The sequence below is a fragment of the Myotis brandtii genome, unplaced genomic scaffold, assembly GCF_000412655.1.
Source record: "Myotis brandtii unplaced genomic scaffold, ASM41265v1 scaffold68, whole genome shotgun sequence".
NCBI classification, from domain to species: Eukaryota; Metazoa; Chordata; class Mammalia; order Chiroptera; family Vespertilionidae; genus Myotis; species Myotis brandtii.
The window spans coordinates 2,878,383-2,901,611 of NW_005370657.1; the positions used below are offsets into that span (position 1 = coordinate 2,878,383).

General features: G+C 35.4%; 1 protein-coding gene across 5 annotated transcripts in view; it reads right to left on the reverse strand.

The window, feature by feature from the left end:
* The window catches only part of PBX3 (pre-B-cell leukemia homeobox 3), a 188,919-nt gene that overhangs the window by 102,330 nt on the left and 63,360 nt on the right, over positions 1-23,229 (reverse strand). For 3 of the 5 annotated variants that reach the window (XM_014529367.1, XM_014529368.1, XM_014529369.1), the window contains exon 2: positions 13,421-13,484. The exons of 1 other annotated variant lie outside the window; for it this stretch is intronic. In XM_014529367.1, the coding sequence (XP_014384853.1) occupies positions 13,421-13,484 (64 nt within the window). Of the gene's footprint in view, positions 1-13,420; positions 13,485-22,189; positions 22,309-23,229 lie in introns of those variants that run through there. One more of the 5 variants, XM_014529370.1, reaches the window with a different exon arrangement.

Below are 23,229 nucleotides of genomic sequence, written 5' to 3' on the forward strand. Positions count from 1 at the left end.
ATTTGTTAATATTATTTACAAAAGTTAAATTTTGCACTTAAATAAGTTCTAAATTCAAGTCAGGAGCATAATTTATATTCTGAGGTGTGGAAAAAGATGGTGAAGCACAATACCAACAAGACCAAAGTCAAGGGTGTGACCTCTACATGGGCCAATAAGTCACATGCCATACACACACTGACTCAACAGTACTACAAATTGAGAAAAAGGAGAATATACTTAGACTCTGAAAGATATGTGTATCTTAATAAAATGTAGATTAAAAAAAAAAACATTAAAAATCAAACAATCTCCTTGCCTTATACTAAGTAGTAAGTATATACTAAAGGCCTACGAGGTATTGCAAAATATGCTAATTATCAACAACAAAAGTTTGTTATTAGCATTTACAAATTCTCAAGGCAGTGTAATCCAATCATGCAATCACTATCAAATATTGTGTTTAGAAGCAGAGGAAAGTTTCAGAGGAATAACTGGAAATGGAATATTCTCATAAAAAGTTATAAGAACTATGACTATAATATTTCCTGGGGAAAAAACTGAATTTTGTTTCACTTTCAATTCTAACATGTTTCATAACAGTATAAAAACAACGTGATAAATTGACCCAAAACAACACCCCACCTTCAATGCTCCCAGAGACTGCACATTAGCCAACAGTTTATTCAAAGACTGAACCAACCTCTCCTTGATGTGTAGAAACTGGAATCTCATTGCACACTGCAGTGCTTATTCCAAATATAGTCAATGATTCTGAAAGCCAAATTGCCCATCTTTAGCACTGATCACTTATAACATGGGGAATGTAATAATCTAGATAACCTCTCACTTCAACAGCTTGAATTAAAACAGGTAGTAAGAAACAACATTCTATTATAAAAGGGGAAAAAAACAGACAATGGATGTATCTAATAATGGGAAAAGATAACAAAGACCTAGGATTCTAGCATCTGGCACTAAATGAACTTTTTTGTAAACTGAATGGCGGTTTCCATAACTGCTCCAAGCATCATTCCTTTGCCAAGGCAGTAAACAGCTTTTATCAGCAATAATGATGGCATAATCCCAGCTAAAAAGGAAAGTAACATATGGCAGCAGCCCTCCAAATACCATCTCGACAAAGTAGGGGGCATTTTTATTACAGCGTCCACTTGCAGAAAATCTGCCCGACATCTTCCCCTTTTTTCTTCTCTTTTTATTTATTTGTTTTGTAGGTTATCATCTTCTCTAAACTGAATTATCACATTTGGGAATTTTAAACTAATGATTCCTTATTCTTAAATCCACTCACAGATTTACACAAAGAAACCGCCACATCTAATAAAGGCTAATAAAATAAAATGGAGCTGCCTATTAAAATATTTCTTTTGAAGTCACTAAACTTAAAAACAAATGTCCTTAATTAAGAATATTGGTACCTAGCATAATTATTTATACACAATGAGCACTCAGGAAATAATTGATTTTAGAATATAATAGGAGTTCTCAAGAAATTCAGATGAAAAAATAATGCTAACACAAAGATTACTTGGTATAAAGCTGATAAACAATGAACAGTTAACTGCAAAAAACATAATCTATAAATGACCTTAATCCTATTTGAAATGTGTTAAAATGTCAGACTTCATAATATATATCTCTGGTCAAACCACAGTGAAATATTTTTTTAGGCCAACATACTGTTTATCAATACAAGTGAAAAGGAGAATGCTTCTATAAAATATCTTCTAATCACCTGTGGGGTGGACTAATGAATCATAAATCCCATCTTGGTTTTCAATAACGACTTCCTATTTTCATTGACAAGTCAATGGCTGTCTTTTTTAACTATGCTCTTGATCTTTCATAATATCTTGGAAATATATTCTGAGAATGACAAAGAGGCTATTTTGATTCAGATTTTAATGCTATAATAAACAGATTTGGAAAATTAGTTTACTAATTAACACAGCAATTATTCTGTCTTAAACATTTAACATCTTATTATACACTTAGCCAAATGCAAACCTTTGTTTACTTCAGGCAAATTTATTAGGTGATAGAGGAATCAATGAAAAAGTAAAAGAATGCTAATATTTTTGACATCTCTACCTATAAATATTTTTTTCAGGCTGAAAAATGTATCTAATAGCACCACTCACTGATGTGCACTACAGTTTACCACAGTGTCTATATTTCTGTTGTCAGTTTTACAGTATCTCCCTTCATTAAACCTATCAAGTTTTCCTTTTGATCATGCAACCAAGACCAGAAGACAGATATCTTCCTGGAACAGAGCAGTCTGCCAAGTCTTTCACAAGACCAGCTTAACCTCCCTATTGATTTTTTCAACACAGCAGCCATTCATTGTTTGTGACATTTGGCTGTCGGCTCTTTAACACCCTTCAACCAAATCAATTTCATATTTTTGTCAATGCTCTGCAAGAGGATGAGTAAAAATAGAAAGAGACTTAGCATGATTTAAAATGTTGATTTTTCTCAGTTTTAGCTTTAGATTTTATAAGGTAAACTTAATTCATGTCCTTATTTATACTTCTGCAAAAAAAAAAAAAAGAGAAGCATTGTAAATTAAAATTTTTCAGTACAGTATTGACTTTATTCTTGAATATTTTAAAATTTCTAATTTTCTTAATGTAAATGAATTCTTATATAATCACACACTACTTAACCTAAACACTAATACATGAAAACAACATGTTTTCTGTGGTTTGGATAATTTAAAAATATGTAAGAAACTCTATAAGAGCTAATATTACACAACATCATCATAACTGTTTTCAAAAGGCAAACCATGTCAAAAAGCACAATTCATCATTTTGCTCAACCTTAAGTCTGAACTTCCAGTGTACCTGAATATTAAATGCCATGGACTACCTTCAGGCTGTGAACGCTAAAACTCCTTTGACATCAGTTAGAACAACATGTGAAAATCAAAGACACATATGTTCTAAATTGTAACAAATTTCCCATCATTCATAAAGTTCAGCAGACTCTCACTGACATAGATCGAGTAAGAACAAAACTCAAAAGAAGTAGGCATGTTCATCTTATTTTTGTTAGTAAAATGTTAAGCTACAATTTTGTAATAATTACTAGTAGACTGCCTGCTTTTAGTATTAATTACCAAAAGAAATCTTGAAATCATAGTTAGTGATTTATCTCAATATATATTTAAGGGAAAGGAGTGAGTTAATGACTTAAAAAATCTGATGGTTCCTTTGGAACCATTATACATTATCACAAAATGCATACAATATGCAATTCCTCAAAATATACAATAACCTAATATACCTGTACTTTGCTGGCATATTAATAGATATTCTAAAAACATCCAAACAGTTATAATGCAGAGTAAGTAAAAATAAAGTTGCAAAGGAAGTTTTTTGAGTATAAGCATTTATCTAACACGTCTAAACCATTAAAAACACAAATTAATAATCTGATCATTCAAATAGGGTTTATGAAGCCTTTTGGAAATACAGTACACATACATATTTTGGGTGTTGGCAAATGTAAATAATTATATTTCATCAAACTAAGACCCCATCAGTTGTAAGACTTACCATGAATATATGTACTATTTTAAAGAAAAGTTTTTTTGCCAATTATACCATAACATAACATTGATTATTAGAGGCATCCTAACTTCCAAAATGTTAAAATGTGGGGAGGAAATAAACTTTTTAAAATCAGTGAAACATGGTAACAATGAACTAGAATAATATCTACTATTGGTTCTCAATGTGTACCATTTTAATTGTACATGTTAAATACTGTGACAAAGCACTTTAAGTCACTTTGGAATATTATCATGACCTTTTGCCTAATAAACTGACTCCCACATTACCCACAAACTCCTTATGGATATGTTGATGTATAAAGTACAGCATAATGAATAATGCACACAAAAAAGCCAGCCCTGCCCCTCACCACTGCCACGAGTTGCCTCCCTCTGCAAGGTGACCAGCAGGGTGATCAGGGAGGTCCCCACTGGCACCTGCCTTGGCTGGCCTGGGGCCTGCAGGCTGGGGGCAGCTCCTGGGTTGAGTGTCTGCCCCCTGGTGGTCAGTGTGCGTCATAGCAACCAGTTGTTCCACCAGTCGTTTCGCCATTTGGTCTATTTGCATATTAGGCTTTTATTATATAGGATGGTATACTACTATTTCAAAAACTGCTTCATAAATTTGCTATATTAAATATTTTCCATAGTTAGGAATTCTTCTAATCTTCTAAAACATGATTTAAGATAATTATATGGAATTTCTATATGACTATAGAATAATGTATCCATATCACCTGTTGTCACATAATGAATAATGCACACAAAAAAACATATCATATCTGCCATACTTGCAAATATATCATTCTGGAAAAATTGTCTAAACAACTAATAATCTACAGCACATTCTTCACAGCAATGCTTATGAAAGAAACACTACAGAATTAAAAGGACTTACGTTTGAATAAGTGTCTGCCACTTATTATGTGATCCTGGGCAAGCTTCTTAACATCTCTGAGCCTCCGTTTTTTAATTAATAAAAACAGAAATAGCCCTAGCCGATTTGGCTCAGTGCATAGAGTGCTGGTCCGTGGACTGAAGAGTCCTGGATTCAATTCCGGTCAAGGCACATACCTCGGTTGAGGCTCAATCCCTGGCCCTGGTCAGGGCTCCTGTGAGAGGCAACCAATCGATGTGTTTCTCTCACATCAATGTTTCTCTCTCTGTGTCTGTCCCCCTCCCTTCTACACTCTCTAAAAATTGATGGAAAAATATCCTCCGGTGAGGGTTAACAACAACATCAACAAAATAAAACAAACAAAAAATATACATATATGTAAGCAAACAAAAAACAGAAATAATACCTACCTGCCTTTCAAACCTACTGTGAGAGTTAAATAAGGTATGTCAAAATTCTTAATAGAGAACCTAGCAAATTGTAAATGTTCAAAAAATGTTTCTTTCCTTCTTACTACCAACCTATTGAAAAACCTGCATTATAACCATACATAAGCTAATGAATAGTTGATTACAAATCAATCTGATATAAATATTTTAAGATGTTGCTAATGGTTCCTTGGAAATCATCATACATTATCACAGAATGCATACGCAGCCAATTACATATGATTAGATCTACAAGAACGTAAAATTCCGTAAGTACAGGAATTTGTCTATTTTGTTCACTGTTGAGTCTCTAGCATCTAGAACAGTGGTTCTCAACCTTCCTAATGCCGCGACCCTTTAATAAAGTTCCTCATGTTGTGGTGACCCCCAATCATAAAATTATTTTCGTTGCTACTTCATAACTGTAATTTTGCTACTGTTATGAATCGTCATGTAAATATCTGATATGCAGGATGTATTTTCATTGTTACAAATTGAACATAATTAAAGCATAGTGATTAATCATAAAAACAATATGTAATTATATATGTGTTTTCCGATGGTCTTAGGCGACCCCTGTGAAAGGGTCATTCGACCCCCAAAGGGGTTGCAACCCACAGGTTGAGAACCGCTGTTCTAGAACAATGCCTAGCACACATTAGGCATTCAGTAAATATTTTCGAATGAATTAGAATTTCAAAGAACTTTTAATTTTCAATCCCACACTAAATTTTAATTTGGTAGCAAGTCAATGAAGACAATGCAAGAAAAGACTATTTTCTCCCATCCTAAAAATTACTGACCACAACAAAGTTAATCTTTATACCAATAATTGAACAACAACACTGTAATTAATTCAACAACTATTTATTAAGCATCTACCATCGGAACAAGCAAAGTGCTAGGTACTGAGGAAAATAAACCTAAGTAGTATAAAATACATTTGCTGTCTTCATGAGAAGACAAAATAATAACATACATGAAACCAGATATGATCAAGTTTCTAAATAAACCACATAGACAATAATTTCCCCCCTAGATACGAAAAATTAAAATAATTTAGAACAAGATAAAAATAACAAAATATGGAATCAAGAGATGACATAATGAGGTGGTTTCAGATGAATGACATGCTAATCCAGAAAGACTGATCATTGTACATTAGCCAATGAAAGATATTCTAAACACTCTACCCTATGTAAAGTCCACAAATTACAAACTAGAGATCATTAGCTCTCTAAAGCAGAGGTGGAAATATTTCACTTAAGGTAAGTTATGCAGGATAAAGGAGCAACAATGAACTGGGCATGAACAATCAACATGTTAGGTCCAGCAATGACATCAGGTCAGCCTACCCTAGCACCTGTTCAAGTCAACATATTTACCAACGCTGCTGTGTGCCAGGCCCTGTACTGTGCTTTGCTCATCTGAATAAATGGTAAGAAAAGTTACTGTAAAATGAATATATGATCTTTATTGAAAACCTGAAAAATATAAAGAAGAAAACATAAAGAATCCTATTTCCATCACTGAGGGGGTAACCATTTTATATATATATACACACACACACATATCCATTATATAAAGTAAATATTTGGTCTTTATTCTCTCAGCAATTTTTTGCCCCACATGAAAGAACTTGGGGAAAATCTAAAAACACTAGAGGCCCGGTGCATGAAATTAGTACACGAGTAGGGTCCCTAGGCCTAGCCGGCAATCAGGGCCAATCTATGGGGTGACTGGGGGGCAGGGAGGTCCCCACTGGCACCTGCCTTGGCTGGCCTGGGGCCTGCAGGCTGGGGGCAGCTCCTGGGTTGAGTGTCTGCCCCCTGGTGGTCAGTGTGCGTCATAGCAACCAGTTGTTCCACCAGTCGTTTCGCCATTTGGTCTATTTGCATATTAGGCTTTTATTATATAGGATGGTATACTACTATTTCAAAAACTGCTTCATAAATTTACTATATTAAATATTTTCCATAGTTAGGAATTCTTCTAATCTTCTAAAACATGATTTAAGATAATTATATGGAATTTCTATATGACTATAGAATAATGTATCCATATCACCTGTTGTCACATATTTTCATTGTCTACAATTTTGTCCTATAAGGAATAATGCTGCAAACTAGACCACTAAATAATTAAATAGTAGATATAGGAAAGTTTTTCCTCACAGATGATTCCAACTAACATATGAAAAAGAAATAACAGGATCAGTATATCTCCATTTTGCAATCCCAAATAAACTAACAGATATAGGCATTGAGCATCACTTAACTGCCAATATCACACAAAAATAAAGAAAAGTAGACATGTGCCACCTGATATAAGAACATACACAATCTATGAAACAATCCTGCAGGGGAAACATTTTAAACCAAAATATGATTAAACCTATAGATCCAACTGTCAACTTGCAGGAATACAAAGAACAGAGGACATGTTAAACTATACTATGGGGATGTAATCAGCAAAATCTAGACTGGGAATTAAGGGACCTACAACCCTGTTTTGTTTTCAATAAAAAAGTACAAGGAAAAATAAAAATGGAAAAGAAGTTTTAAATTAACAAAACACTTTAAAAAAATACTTCAACCAATTGCAATGGGTAGACTATATGCATTCCAATTTAAACAAACCATATGAATATATGATGACATTAAAGAATTGCTGTTAATTTTGGTGTAACAATAGTATAGTGACACATTCTTTTTTAAGAGTCCTAATTTCTCAGCAGAATATACCAAAATATTTAGAAGTAATATAATATGTCTTGGATTTACTTCAAAAAAATATTTGAGGGAGAAGTAGAGGTGAGAATCAAACATGGCTGGCCATGAATTGGTCAAGTTTGATGTTTGGTGTTCTACTATTCTATTTTCTACAGCATGGCTCAAAATTCACCTCAATAAAAATTTAAAAGGAGGGAGAAATGTTGCTGTGGTGACCATCTTTTCATGTACATCTTTATGTATGTGTCTATTTCCTTAGTATTAACTCCTTAAAGTAAAATATTTGAGAATAAATCTTTCTAAGGCTTTCAAAATATGTTCCTAAAATGACCTGAAAATGTGCCAGCTTACAGTATATACTACAAGCTGTGTATATAGTGCTGTGCATTACCCTTATGTTCACCAATATAAATGTCTTATGTTAATAAACTTAAGAAGCATAATTGGGCAATGTCTAGTTTGAATACGACATGAGCAATAACACTTGTCCCACAATCCTACACATTACATGGTACTATGAAGTATTTATAACAGTGTTTCTCTGTTACATAAAATTATTTCTAGGTATTGAAAAAATAAAGAAAAATAAAAGAAATTATGAATAAGTGATTCTTTTTTTTTGTTTGGATCCTCCCTCCTCAAATGACATCTTCAGCTCACATAAATAAATCTTCTTGAAATCTAAACAAGAGAAATTAATATTTACTCAATTTTTACAGATTTTACAGAATGTATTTAGAAAAATATTAATTCAGTGATTTAGTTTCCTTTTATAGTCAAGGCCTATGGCAAAATGCAATGATACAACAAAATATTATTTATTACATTTATTTTTAAATTAGTCAAACAATATACCAACATAGACTATCAAAATCTATAAAAATTTATTTCAACATTCTTCTTTCAAGATAAATTACACTACTTTTGTAATTTCCTCGCATTCACTCAGGTTATCTTATGTAGTGCATTGTCTCCTGGTACTAACCTAGAAACAGGCAGGCTTAGTGGTGGCAGAGCTTCAAATATTATATACTTACATTTTTAAATCAGGGCAGACACCTGAGACAAAAACTGTCCCCAAAGCTGCCTACAACAGCTACATGCTGGTCACTCTTTCTTGTCAAGGCTGATTTATTGCCTCCTTGCTGTTCAATTTCACATTTTGTCCTCATCATATCCCTGGCTCATGATCATTCTATGCTGACCCTTGTAGGGCAGGCAGGGAATATTGATAAAACAATTATCTGTTAGCCGTTCATTTGATTTTCCATTTCAATTACGGATTGCACGAGGCAAAAGGAAAAAGATTGCATCATTGATTTTTCTACCTTACAACAGTACAGAGTTGCTTTGATGGTTATAAAATGAATGCAACTCAACCATGCTTTTAAAGGTCATATTTTTTGTTTTAGCGTATTTTTTCAAAGCTTAACATATGCAACTGTACACATTCCATAAGGAAAAACTACCCTCAAAAGCCAACCTAAGTTGTTGCCTAGGTGAGAAAAAAATATAAGGAAAAATGCTTCAGATGATTCTGAACCATTTCACAGCTGCATTCACATTACACAATAAAGGACTTTCTGGAAAAGCACACAGTTAGGGAATTTCCAAGGTTTTCTGAAAAGATTTAGGTACAAAGAACATAGCAAGCAATCCCTTTCAAAGGACTAAAATAAAAGCACCAGGTCCTGATTCTTAACTAAAGTTATTTACACAGTAATACAGGGTAGTTCCTTCTGTTCCTGTAATATGCAAGAAGCAGTTTTGATTTTTTTTTAAAGCATATTATACTACTAACCATAACCATGTTTAAACCCTCACCTATCTGAAAGGCTGATAATATGCTATTGCTAGCCAGTGATCCAGGACGGTCACAGTCAGAGAGAAATGGTGCTGAATCTACTAAACTTCATTACGGTTCAGCGAATGGTACAGCTCCAGGGGATGTTCACATGGCCGACCTTAAGAAAAGTTCAGCCTTTGATCAAGGTTTAGTGTTCCTGGAGCAGCAATGGTACAGGAAAGGGTTTCCATTTTCTGTGCCATAAGGTGCCGATGTTGATCTTCTTAAAGCCCCAGAGTTTTCTTGGAAGACTGGATTACACTCAGCAATTAAGGTAATGAACTAGCTGAGGTAACAAAGCATAATGATCTCTTTTGTCCTTTGAATTCTTATGAACTCCACTCATTCACAATAGTCTGGCATGCAAAGCTTTTTCAAACCCTGTACTGCTTAAAACTGTGTAAAAATGATTACTTCCATTATGCCTTCATGGTTTGACATTTTTAATTTAAACACCTGTAATATTTAAGCATACTTTTCAGAACCAAAATACCCACTCAGAGAAATGCTAGCTTACATTGTTAATATTTTGACATTCTATATAGTATATTTTAATGCTTGAGAAGATAATGTGATGAATCCATTATAAATATCTCAAAATATGTATACCTAGGACTTTTTCTTGATTTTTTGTTTTGTTTGGTTCTTAGACACTAAATTTTTTTTTTTTTAATGCTGGTATTCTGGTAGGTAAAATAATCACTTATAAAGCTTGTTGCCAGTGTTAAAACACTTCAAGTTCAATGTGATCTAAAAGATGAAGACAAAAAATATATATAAATAATAACAGAAAATTTCTTTAAAAATGGACTCTTCATATTATAGTTAGTGTATTTTTTCATAACTTTAAACCTCTTTTAGAAAAGGATATTTTTATGTAGAAAATTTCCTACAATTTACTGTCACTTACTTTTATAAATATTTTTTTTGAAACATCTGGGCACTATTTTTTACATTTTCTCAAATCTTTGCATGTTATAAACCTTCACCACTGCAGAATTTGCTGCTCTCTGATCTTTCATCTTAACACATTTCCAGCCCCAAATTTCACTTCAATCTCACCTCATCTCTCCATACTACATTAACCCCTGGCAATTGCCTTCCAAATGACCCCATTAAGCTGTAATTGCCTCAGCAGGCCTGCACTTTCGCTTGTAATTCTGTACCTCTCATCTCCCAGACGTTCTCTCAGCATCATTTCATGTTCTGGCTCCCTTCACTGAGCTCAGCTTATGACCTCGCTGCACCATGGCCGAAATGACTACTAAAAGCATAACAGAGACGGAATTCCATTACTTATTTTTAAAAGTTCTCTGGTGCCCTAATGTAATATTCTTTCGGGACTGTTGTCAAGGATACCAAGCACCGGCCATTAAAACCTTTTGTTTTCCAAGGCATTCCGTCTTTTATTAATAAATAAAGATAAAGATAATGTGCATCCAGCCGGTAGAAAGTCAGGGTATGTTTGCAATTTTCTCTCTCTATTCCAACCTTATTCTGCCCATAATGTTTAGAAAATACAGATAATAGAAAAAGCCTTTTTAAAATTCTCCATGTGCTTCATATGATCACACCAGACCCAAAATAATATAGATAAGAATTAATTAGCATATACATCTAAAGGCTTGAGAACAACTCCTTTTAAAATCTCATGTAAATTACACACTCATATTTAAGTAACCTCATGGAGACATTCATGATATTAGTTTATAAACAACATTTGTAATCACTCCATGTTAGAATATCAGTCTCTTATGGGTAAATGAAATTCCCAATGAACAATCTCTGAACAGTACAACCAAATAACAAGGAAAGGCTTATTACATTTTCCAACTAGGCTTAAGATATTTTAGGGAAGTCTGTATTCACTAAACAGAGAAAATGGAATAGAAGATATCTTAATATTTTATTATTGTTCCCAATCAAATCAAGCACCATTAAAAGTGAAAAGGTGGAATTTCTTTATCATGAAAGCCAAGGGATAGCCTCAGTAAAACTCAGTACAATGCTAGAATTGACAGAAAAATGGAAGAGCTGAATTTTGTACACAAGAAAGACTACTTCCCCCATAAAATAAAGGTGAAAATTTGGGTCATATTTTAAGCAAATTCTAAATGCAAAACTCACAAGTTCTAATACAAGTAAACCAAGCAAACGAAAAAAATCAGCAATTTAAAAAGACCTTCACAAAACAATACAATTAAGAAAGGAAGTCTGAGGCAAAGCCCACAAAATTGGGCATGGATGAGCACAAAAAGCAAGCAAGTCTTCAAACAGAAGCTGTGCCCGGCCTATGTGGTTGAGTGTTGACCAAGAGGTCCCTGGTTCCATTCCCAGTCAGGGGACAAACCCAGGTTGCGGGCTTAATTCCCAGAAGGAGGCGTGCAAGAGTCAGTCGATCGGTGTCTCTCATTGATTTTGTTATCTCTCTATCCCTCTTCCTCCCTCTCTCTCTAAAAAGTCAATAAAAACATTTTTTTTAAAAATGAAAGTTGCATGCAAAAGAACTCTAGCAACTTGTCTCCATAATCTTGGGTCAATATTGACCTGTTTTACCCTACACTCCCTACTGCTCTGGCCTAAAAACTGCCTTGTGCATTTCCCTTTAGTCCTCTCCTTCCTATCAATGAACACCATTAAGCTAATACACTCTGCTCAGTGCCTCCAAAAACAAACATTTTTTAAAACTGAAGCTGCTATTTTCTGGTCTAGACCACATGAAATGCAAAATGAAAACACTAGGTGCGTGAATTTCTCCTTACAGGACGGCTGAAAAAGACTGAATGGAGAGAGGTGAATTCTTTTATGCATGTAATAGTTCAGAAAACTGATATGATGTCAACATGAATGTGTTTTACAATAAAATTGGGTGTCAGAGCCAGAATGGATTCACTGTCTCTGCAGGCCAGAGCATGGCCACTGTTGCCTAGAATTGAGTAAAGCTGTCAACTGAACTGATGTTTAGCTTCAGTAAGAAGACCTGAAAGAGAAGAGCTGGCACACAGAAAACTCACTAAAGCAACTTTTTGCTTTAGAAACACAGCTTATATTTCTAACTCCATATTAAGGAGGTCAGTTACTTTATTATTTGAAAGCAAAAAACAAATTGCCACTTCATCAAAAAATAAAGATATACTAAATGAAAGTCTTCAAAATTAGAGCTTGAGATACAATATAAGAAAATACAATCATTTCATATTTCAGATAGGGTATTTATTGCCTTTACTTAAATGTTTCATCTTGATACTTGTTAACAGTACATCAGAAACTTCACTAAAAAGCAAAAGCACTGAGGTCAAACTATTTTTACCCATTTAAATTTTTTCACACTAACCCAAAGCTAGTTTACTACAACATTCTTCTAAAATTAACTCCGTCTAGAACAGTTAAGATATCAACTTAATCTCCCTGCATTCTGTAACCAGGACAATCACTTCAGCCTACAGTAAAGAGAGCACTGCCCACCCCACAACATTCTGAACAAAAGCAGGCTGTACATGCTATAGGCACTGGGAGCTCAAGTCCAAAACAAGTCATACAACAGTAGAGCTATCCTCCAGAGACTTCACTCTTTCCTCTTTTCCTTCTCTGTCACTGAACAAACTGAGGTAAGACAACACTCTAGGGATGAAACAGCAAAGAGAAAAAGTAGTGGTGATCAACATCCTGTTCCAACAGTTACGTACATAAAAATCCAGCCATGCATTTCTCTGCCTACCATATTGCAAATCCAAGGTGAAAAAACACAGTACCTAGGGGGTACTAGATAAATGCAAATAGAGGAATAATCAACTACATTTCTCCTACCCCCACAGAACCAAGCATTAGCCAAGTCTGATTTTTAAAATACTGTCACAAAATATTTGAGTTTTAAACAATGACAATAAATTTAACAATATGTACTAACCTAATTTAAAATTTAACTAGAACTTGGAAACAAGTACAAACCCTACCTACTACTTAATAGCCAGGTGATCTTGGTCAATTTATTAAACCTTCCTAGGTCTTGAAGTTTCCTCACCTGAAAAACAGGAATAATAAAGCAAATCACAGTTGATGCATGTAAAGAGCCTATCACAATCTCTAGTATATGGGGAGTCCTAATAAATGTTAATACATAATAATGTAATAATTTCTAACTAAATTTCTACAGTTAGATGCTATATCGGGTTAACTTGATCAACAGAAACCAGAAATGGTGAAGCTCTATACAGGCAATAACAGTAACATATCGAACAACTTTAAATCAAACAAGCAAATTCCACAAAAGAGGTACAATTTGGGTTCAAACCTAGACTCACTTTACAATATTCTTCCCAGAGCAATTCAATTAGAATGAGATTCAAAAGAAAGAGCAAGAGCAAAGAAATAACCTTGTAATATAAATATTTCCAGTCTTTGCCCTTTATCCTATACATACATATAATGTCCCAAAAGGCCAGATAGCACATTTTAAAACTAATATTTTTCAAATAAAATTTTTCTTCATATAGAAAGATACCATATACTACTGGTATAAAATTATGGTCAATGCACCAAGGAGATCAGGGAGTTAGGAAAGAAAAATGACCAATTCTTTAAAGGAAAGGAGAAAATTTTACTTGGAAGTTTAGCTATTGCTAAGGGATGGAATGTGTGTTAACAGTCACTACTAAGCCCCTAATGCATATATAAGTAATAACATAAAAGCCAAGCAGAAAAGACTAGGAAAAAAGTTACCTTTTGTTATACATTGCCTATAAGAAATAACTGCCCAAAAGCCAACATACAGAGAGGATAGCATTATTTGCATATAAACACAGAAAGCATAAAAACAAGCCCTCTGGTGATACCCATATTTACAAAGAGGCATCTGAATGGCCCACTGTCCAAAGTGCTCCCTGTAGCCCAGAAATGGGCATCAGGAGATTGACAGATAACAGAACATTGTCCTAATCTCTTAAAGCTTTTGCTTAACACTAAGAATTTTTAAAGCCAGAAAAATACTTCAAAATGGAGTATAAATGTATGAGATGTCAGGAGTTCATTATCTCAATCCATAAACAGGAAGTCACTAAAAAGACAATCTTGGAATGTTTAAGAATCATGCCAACATGATCCCTTTTTCTTATCTTTTTCTCAGTCTTTCATTTCTTGTTGTCCATACAGTGTATATACTTGGATGTTTTATAGTCATCCAAAACTTCTTACCTAACTCTCCTATCAGAGTCAGCAGGACTGATATGCTCTCTGGTTTCCAAGCTTTTGACCTCCCCATATATCTTTGGCTTTTCTCTCTGTGTCTGCTCATGGTAAATCCTGCTAACTTTAATTGTGTAAGAAGTTACATCTGTTCATTCAACAAAACTGGAGTTTACAACCTAACTACCCGGTAACCAGTGCTTACTCCTACTCTCAACCCTTCCATTTGTCCTTCACTTCCTAAAATCCTGTTTCTCAATAATTATTTTCCATTTCATCCTTTGGCAAGGGCAGATAAAGAATTATATGAATAAAATTAGCATTTGTTGAGCTTCTAGTATATCTCAAGAACTCTCATTATCACAGTCAAGCTCAATGAAGTTAAATGTAAAGTAGGTTACATGTGCTAGGGGTGAAAGGCAAGGACAAAGTTTTTTTATATTGTTAAAAATATTACAGATGTCCCCCTCTCCCCCCCATTGACAGTATTTTTATTTCCTTTTTCTTTCTTTCTTTTTTGGTTAATCTTCACCTGAGATATTTTTTCTATAGATTTTTAGAGAGAATGGGAGGGAGGGAGAGAGAAACATCTCCCACAGAGCCCCAGCTGGCCAGCCAAGGAAGGGAGCTGCCACCCAGGTACATTCCCTTGGCCAGAAACTGAACCTGCAACCCTTTGGTGCACGGGCCAATGCTCTAACCACACTGGCCAGGGCAAAGACAAGGTATTTTTATTAGAAGGCTATTTCTTTATCCTTCCTCTCTCTTTTAAACCTCATTCTAATTGAATTGCCATGAAGAAGACATTAATTTGCTCAATCTATACAAGTGATAGGTATTCTGAATGAGTACACTTCTCCTTATACATCATGTTTCCTCTTGATTCTTCAAACCAACAATGAATGAGATTTACTTGGTTCTCACTTCAAAATTATCATTAACAGTAGTAACATATATCTACTGAGCACCTACTATGTGCAAGGCCCTTGGCTTTATGCTTCCACACATGATTTTATTTAATTCTCACAACTACTCGCTGAGAAAGAGCACTATAATTATCTTCTTTTTAGAAATTTAAAGTTATTTCTTCCAGGAAACCTAGCTGGGAAGTAGTGAAATTGGGACCCAAATCCAGTTCTGTATGACACCAAAGCCCATATTCTGGACCATTCTTCTAAGTATTAGGCTCCACCAAAAAATCTCCACCTTGCCCAGCCAATGTGGTTCAGTGATTGAGCGTCACAGCTCAATTCCTGGTCAGGGCACAGTTGCAAGCTGGATCCCCAGTGTGGGGCGTGCAGGAAGCAACCAATCAGGGATTCTCTCTCATCATTGATGTTTCTCTCTCTCTCTCCCTCTCCCATCCTCTCTGAAATCAATAAAAATATATATATATTTTTAGCCCTAGCCAGTTTGGCTCAGTGGAAAGAGCTTCAAGCCTGTGGACTGAAGGGCCCTGGATTCGATTCCAGTCAAGGGTACATACCTGGGTTGCGAGCTCAATCCCCAGTAGGGGGCGTGCAGGAGGTAGCCTATCAATAATTCTCTCTCATTACTGATGTTTCTATCTCTCTCTCCCTCTCCCTTCCTCTCTGAAATCAATAAAAATATATTAAATTTTTATATACCTTGCTGCCTTCACTTTTTCTTCTACACCTTGGCAAAAATTTGACATTCCTTACATGTTATTTCCCTGAAAACTCTCACAATCTCCCTCCCAACATCCATTTTCTTTCCACCTTTAAGATTCTACTTTAGTCTCTTAATTTCATAAAACCTTCTTAGATTAGGTACCACACATTTCTACTCTAGACAATACAATAACAGCCACCATTCCTGGCATTTGTCCTCTCCAAATATTTTGTGCTTTGGTACAAAGAGCTAGTGTTAGGTATATGTGTTCTTGTCACCTGACATTGGCAGAGTCCAATTTAATCTCATGAACAACAAAGAACAGCAAGTTGCAACACTAGTTAGCAATAGACTTAATATTATTAGCGTAGATAACTATATCATATCCTAAGAATGTGATTTGGTAGATTTTCCACGTTCTGCAAAATATATCCTCCTATCATTTTCCATGTGTAGCCCAAATCTTCTTGTCTACGAAAACATGTCTGGAGTGTCTGATGATACTAAGGAGTGCAAGCTGAGCACTGCAAATGGGAAGCCGATTGTAGCTTACTACAGCAACTGTTTGTATGGATTCCAAAAATTTCTTTAAAATTGTTAGAGCAAGAACCTATTGTCCAAAATGTCTTGAAAAATAAAGGGAGAAAAAAGGAAGAAAGGATAGCAGAATCTGTTTCTCCTCAGGGTGCCAAATACATGGCAGTGGCTCTGCTCTTAGAATGTTTCTACCTTCCATTTCAATAGAGCAGCACCAACCAAAAATGCATCCTTTCGTTGCTACCTTTTTGAAAACCTTAACAAATCAAACTCTATGGACATTCTTGAGACCTTCACTATTTGGAAAAATTAATTGCAGAATAGTTCAAAATGGCCCTTTATTAACCTTAATTATTACCATCTAGATTTTAAAGCATAAGTCACATAGTTCAATATGCAAAAAGTACATTTTAAAAGTCATTTTCCTTCTCCTGAATGCAAACGCCTTGTTATTCTTTACCTTATTTTGAATAAGGTTGGCAATTTGTTTAAGAATTATTTGTATTGCCTTTTCTGTTGTCTTTTTATATCTTTTGTCTATGTTTTACTGTATTAGAATCCCAAATACATACAACTGCTATAAATCGGTAATAAAAACAAGCCAATTAGAAAACCAGGCAAAGGATATAATTTATATAAAAATGTATGAACAATTGATCCATTATAAACCTTAGCCACTATCACATCAGCATTATCACCCTAAAAACTTGTTGAAAGGTGACGTTCATGGAGCATTTGCTTCCCTTGTCCCCCCCGCCCCCCCCCCAGCTATATTTCTGAGTCTTAGTTGATATATTTTCTTTGCTTATAGAAACTTTCCCACATTACTCTTTCTAAAGTTTCCTCCTACCCCAGATAACCCTTCATAACATTTATTATGCTCTGAAATTATTCTATTTATTGTCTGTATTCTACACTTAATTGTATCATCTTTGAGGGCAGCATACTTGTCAGCAATGTTCACTGCTGTATACTCAGTACCTAGAAGAATCTCTGGCTCAGAGAAAGCAAGCAGTAATTACCTGAATTATGACATTGTTAAAAGGTAAACTGAAATTAGGACCCTCATCTAGTGCACATGGGAGTATAAAATGGTGCAGCCACTTTGGGGAAAAGTCTGGGAGTTCCTCAAAGGATAAACATAAAGTTACCACATGATGCAGCAGTTACATTCCAAGATGTATACCCAAGAAAAAATGAAAGTGTATGTCCATACTGTCCATACTTAAACTGTACGCGATTGTTCATAGCAGCATTATTCATAATAGCCAAAAAAGTAAAGCAACCCAATACCCATCAACTGATAAGTGAATAAATAAAATATACATTCAATGAAAAATTATTCTGCAATAAAAAGAAATGAAATATTGATACATGCTGCAACATTAAAGAACCTTGAAAATATAATGGTAAGCCAATCACAAAAGACCACATATTGTATGATCCCATTGATTTGAAATGTCAAGACTTGGCAAACCTATAGAGACAGAAAGTAGGTTAGTGGTTACCTGGGGCTGGACTGGGGGAAATGCGGAATTGGGAGGAAATGGGTACAAGGCTTTTTTGGAAGGTGATGCAAATGTGCTAAAATTGATTATTGTGATGGTTGCATAAGTCTGTGAATCTGTTAAAAATAAACTGGCTTGTCCACTTTAAGTGGGTGAGTTTATTTGTGTCTTACACCCCAGAACCTAAAACTTTTTGCTTTAAGATACTCTGCAAGGGGCTTTTGAGAGCCATGTTACAGAAAGTTCATAGAAACTAAATATAGTGTAAATAGGAAAGGCATAGGCTTTGGAGCGAGATATATTTGAGTTTGAAACGAGCGTTGTCACTTTGCTATGTAACCTTAGGCAAGATCCTTAACTTTGCTAATCCTCAGTTTTCTAACCTATAAAATTAGGATACACAAATTTATGGTGGTCTTATGAGGATTCAGCAAGAAAATATATTTTTCATTACCAGCATATTCCTGGCAGATTTCAGGAACTTATTACTATAAATACTTTACTAGCACTGAAGCATAAAACACAAAAGAAGTCTTTCTTAAGCAGAGTTGCATGCTAGAGCATCACAGAGGCAATACCATACAATGGTTAAGATTATACAGACACTGGAACTTTCAGAAATAAAAACATAGCAAGATAGATAGATAGATAGATAGATAGATAGATAGATAGATTCATAACTAGACAGCGATTAGGACAGAATATATACACACATGACGTTTTCTACAAAAAAAATAGGTGACAAATCATACCCCCAAATCCTAGAATATTGATAGGTATGGCCAAAAACATCCAATAGCAACAAGTTGTGATGGCAAAGAGAAATAGAAGAGGGAAAGTCATGGAACCCAGAACTCACCAATAAAAAAATCACCCGAAAAGAGTAAAGGACCAGTGCTATGTGGGATCCTAGGCAAGAGAAGCTGCGAATAATTACTGAAACTGGAAGGAGTTACACAGGCTCCAAGTCATAGCAGAAAACAAGCTTAAAAACCAAAGACTCTTTAAATAGGACTGCCTGTCAATCTGACCTCAGAACATAGTGGATAAATAAAATAGCCAATCAATTATACATCCACAGGAAGATATCTGAGGGCCCTCACCCAAAGAACTGCAAAGACTTTAACTTCACATTCAATTTTGAAACCATTTATATATATAAAAGCCTAAGTGACCAAATGACCGAACAACTGGTCACTATGACGTACACTGACCACCAGGGGGCAGACACTCAATTAAGGAACTGCCCCCTGGTGGTCTGTGCACTCCCACAGCGGGAGCGCCGCTCAGCTGACTGACAGGCGCCAGACCCCGGGCTCACAGCTGGCAAGTGCAGATGCGGCAGCATGAGCCTCTCCTGCCTCCGTGGCAGCGTGCTACCGAGCAGCGGCGGCAGTGGTGGCAGGCACAGAGGGGCCGGGATGAATGGGAGTGGTGCCCAGCCCAGGCTCGGACTCCTCCACAGCCCCCTGCCGCTTCGCACACTGCTACATCCCTTGGGGGATGTCCGACAGAAACCGGCAGTCCAATATCCCCCGAGGGGTCTCGGATTGCGAGAGAGCACAGGCCAGGCAGAGTGACCACACCGGTGCACGAATCCTTGCACCGGGCCTCTAGTTATAATATAGGACAAAGAAAATAAAAAATTATGTTACTTTTGTTAGGAATACAATTTTTAACATAAAGAAGAAAGGTACAAGTATAAGATCAAAAACATTAAGTAAAAGCCCTGTAATCTTACATTTCAATTAGAATTATCAATGTGAATTCATTTCCCTCTTTTTTCCTAAATGCAAACAACCCAATAGCATTAAGTACCCATATTGTGGTCTTTATGTCATTCCTCAATAAAAACAAACAAAGATGGCTCTTTGGGAAAATGGCAGATTCTACATGTAATGCTAGGAATATACAAGATGAGCCTGGCATAGTTTGTTATGCAAGAAAGTAAGAGTGATAAAAGCTAATGATAGAGTCTTATCAAAAGGACACAGGAGGAAAACAGTATGGAGTTTCCTCAAAAAATCAAAAATGGAACTCCCATTTGACCCAGTAATCCCACTTCTAGGACTATCTCCCAAAGAATCAGAAACACCAATCAGAAAGGATATATGTACACCTATGTTCATAGCAACACAATTTATAATAGCTAAGATTTGCAAACTGCTTAAGTGCCCATCAGCAGATAAGTGGATTAAAAAAACTGGTACATCTACACAATGGAATACTACACTGCGGTAAAAAAAGAAGGAATTCTTATCATTTGCAACAGCATGGATGGACCTGGAGAGCTTCATGCTAAGCGAAATAAGCCAGTCGGAGAAAGGTAACTATCACATGATCTCACTCATTTGTGGAATATAATGAACAATATAAACTGATGAACAAAAATAGAGCCAGAGACATAGAAGCATCGAACAGACCATCCAACCTCAGAAGGAAGCCAGGGGAAGGGGGGTAAGAGAGCAACCAAAGGACTTGTACGCATGCATATAAGCATAACCATGGACACAGACTGTAGGGGGGTGAGAGCATGTGCTGGGGGGTGGGAACGCCCAGGAAGAGGTCAATGGGGGAAAAAGGAGACATATGTAATACTTTAAACAATAAAGAATTTTTTTTTTAAATCCAAAAATAAAAAAACAAGGACACAGGAGCCAGCTAAAAGGAGATCCCACTGGACGAATGCGGGACAATTTCAGCATCAAAACGAATAATGCCTGCAACTGATTAAAACACACTGCACATGCAAAAAGCCAAAACCTCATGCCCTGGACAGTGTTCTCAATGGTTAGAGAATCAGCCCACGCATCAAAGGGTCTCAGGTTTGTTTCTCAGTCAAGGGCATGTCCCTAAGTTGCAGGTCCGATCTCCAGCCCCAGTCAGGGCACGTGTAGGAGGTAATCAATCGATGTGTCCCTCTCACATGATGTGTTTCTCTCTCTCTCACTCTCTCTCTCCTGCCTCCCTCCCTTCAACTCCCTAAAAATCAATGGAATATCCTAGAGTGAGGATTAACAACAACAAAAAAGCCGAAACTCCATAGTAACAACTTAAATAAAATATAAAGAAACAAGAAAGAGACAAAGAAAGGAGTGAAGGAAGGAATAAAAACTTATACACCACTGGAGAATATTAAGGCACTACCTCTTTACTCTGGAAATTGATAATTAAAAGGGAAGAATTAAGTATTTTATACTGCCTTTCCAGTATGAATTGCATTTCAGGATAACCAAATAGCTCTACTGAATTGAATAAAACTCTTTTAAAGAGTTTTGGCTAATAAATGAAGAAGGAATAACATAATTGGAAATTACCATTTTCAACCCCTAAGAAATTCAGTAATTCAAGCACTGATCATCCATGGAGGATAAAACCATTAGGTAAAAGGATGATGAATGAGGAACTTGACAATGAAAGGAGTAGGCTGGCACTACTGAAATCAATCTTAGCATTACAAAAAGCAAGACAACCAAACTTTATGGCTGACATGATACAATATGAATCTAATCAAGCCTTTAGATCTAACTTCCAGTCTAGAAGTTAGAGAATACAGGCAGGCATAAATGAAATAATGCCATGAAGAAATAATCAAGAAAATCCAGGATAATCATTCTGGTTTCTTCAAGAAGTCAACAGTATGTGGAAAAGCACTGGTGGCTGGTGAGGGAGTTGGGGATGAGGGTGTCTCTGTTCTAGTTTAAAAGACAGTTAAAGAGTCATAACAATCAAATATAGTGAATGGACATTTTTGGAACATAATTCAAACAACCCAACTGTAAAATGACATATATATGTTTAACAATCAGGAAATCTGAATAGATATAAGATGATATTACGATAAAGACTTGTTAATTGAAGAATTTACCAATTTTGTGAGGTGTGATAATGGCACTGTGGTTTATGTAAGGAAGAAAATAGCTTCTTAAAAAGTAGACTTGTTCTGGCCAGTGTGGCTCAGTTGGTTGGGTGTTGGCCTGGGCACCGAGGGGTTGTCAGTTTGATTCCCAGTGCAGGGCATACAGGAGGCAGCTGATTGATGCTCTTATACCGATGTTTCTCTCTCTCTCTCTCTCTCTCTCTCTCTCTCTCTCTCTCTCCCTTCTTCTCTCTCTAAAAATCAATTTTAAAAAACTTTTTTTAAAAAAGCAAACTTAAATATTTAGAATTGAAATTACATGGTGTCTGAAATTTGCTTTAAATATATTCTAGCAGGAAAAAGGCTGTGGAAGGAAATACGAAACAAGTATAAAATATTAGTGGTGATTAAATTGGCTGATGGTTATATAAGAGTTCACTGTACATTCTTTTTATCATGTTGGAAAATCTTCATAAAGTAAAAAATACAATCCAACGAATAAAAAGAAAGAAAAAACAGTATCAGCTAACAGACTACTAGGGAATTGAAACCTAGCTCTACCACTTATTAATTGTGTGAATTTGGGAGAATCTCTTATCTTCATTAATCACAGTTTTCCTTCCATCAAATAGGGAAACAAGTACTCCCGTTTATTAAGTCTGAATGAGATAACCCATATAAAGCATATAGACTATTTGCAGTACACAAAATGCCCACCATTGTCATCATTACTATTAGTTGTACTATTATTGTAGAGGATGTGATAGCAAAGACTCCTGAGTAGTTCTTTAAGTAAAGAGCCAATGTTGGTTTCTTGCCAAAATTCTGATTTCTTCTTCAAAACAGATAAATACACAATACAAAACATCTATAAATAACTACTTTTCTTTTTCTATTAATCAGCTTTTTAAAAATTAATGAGCAAAAATATTACTTCACCAAAGCTGAACTGTTTTAAATTTTATATTATTCATCAATTAAATTTAAGTGACATAGTGTTACAAGTATTTTTTATATAATTTATGGTTCTATTGTTAATTTAAATTGTC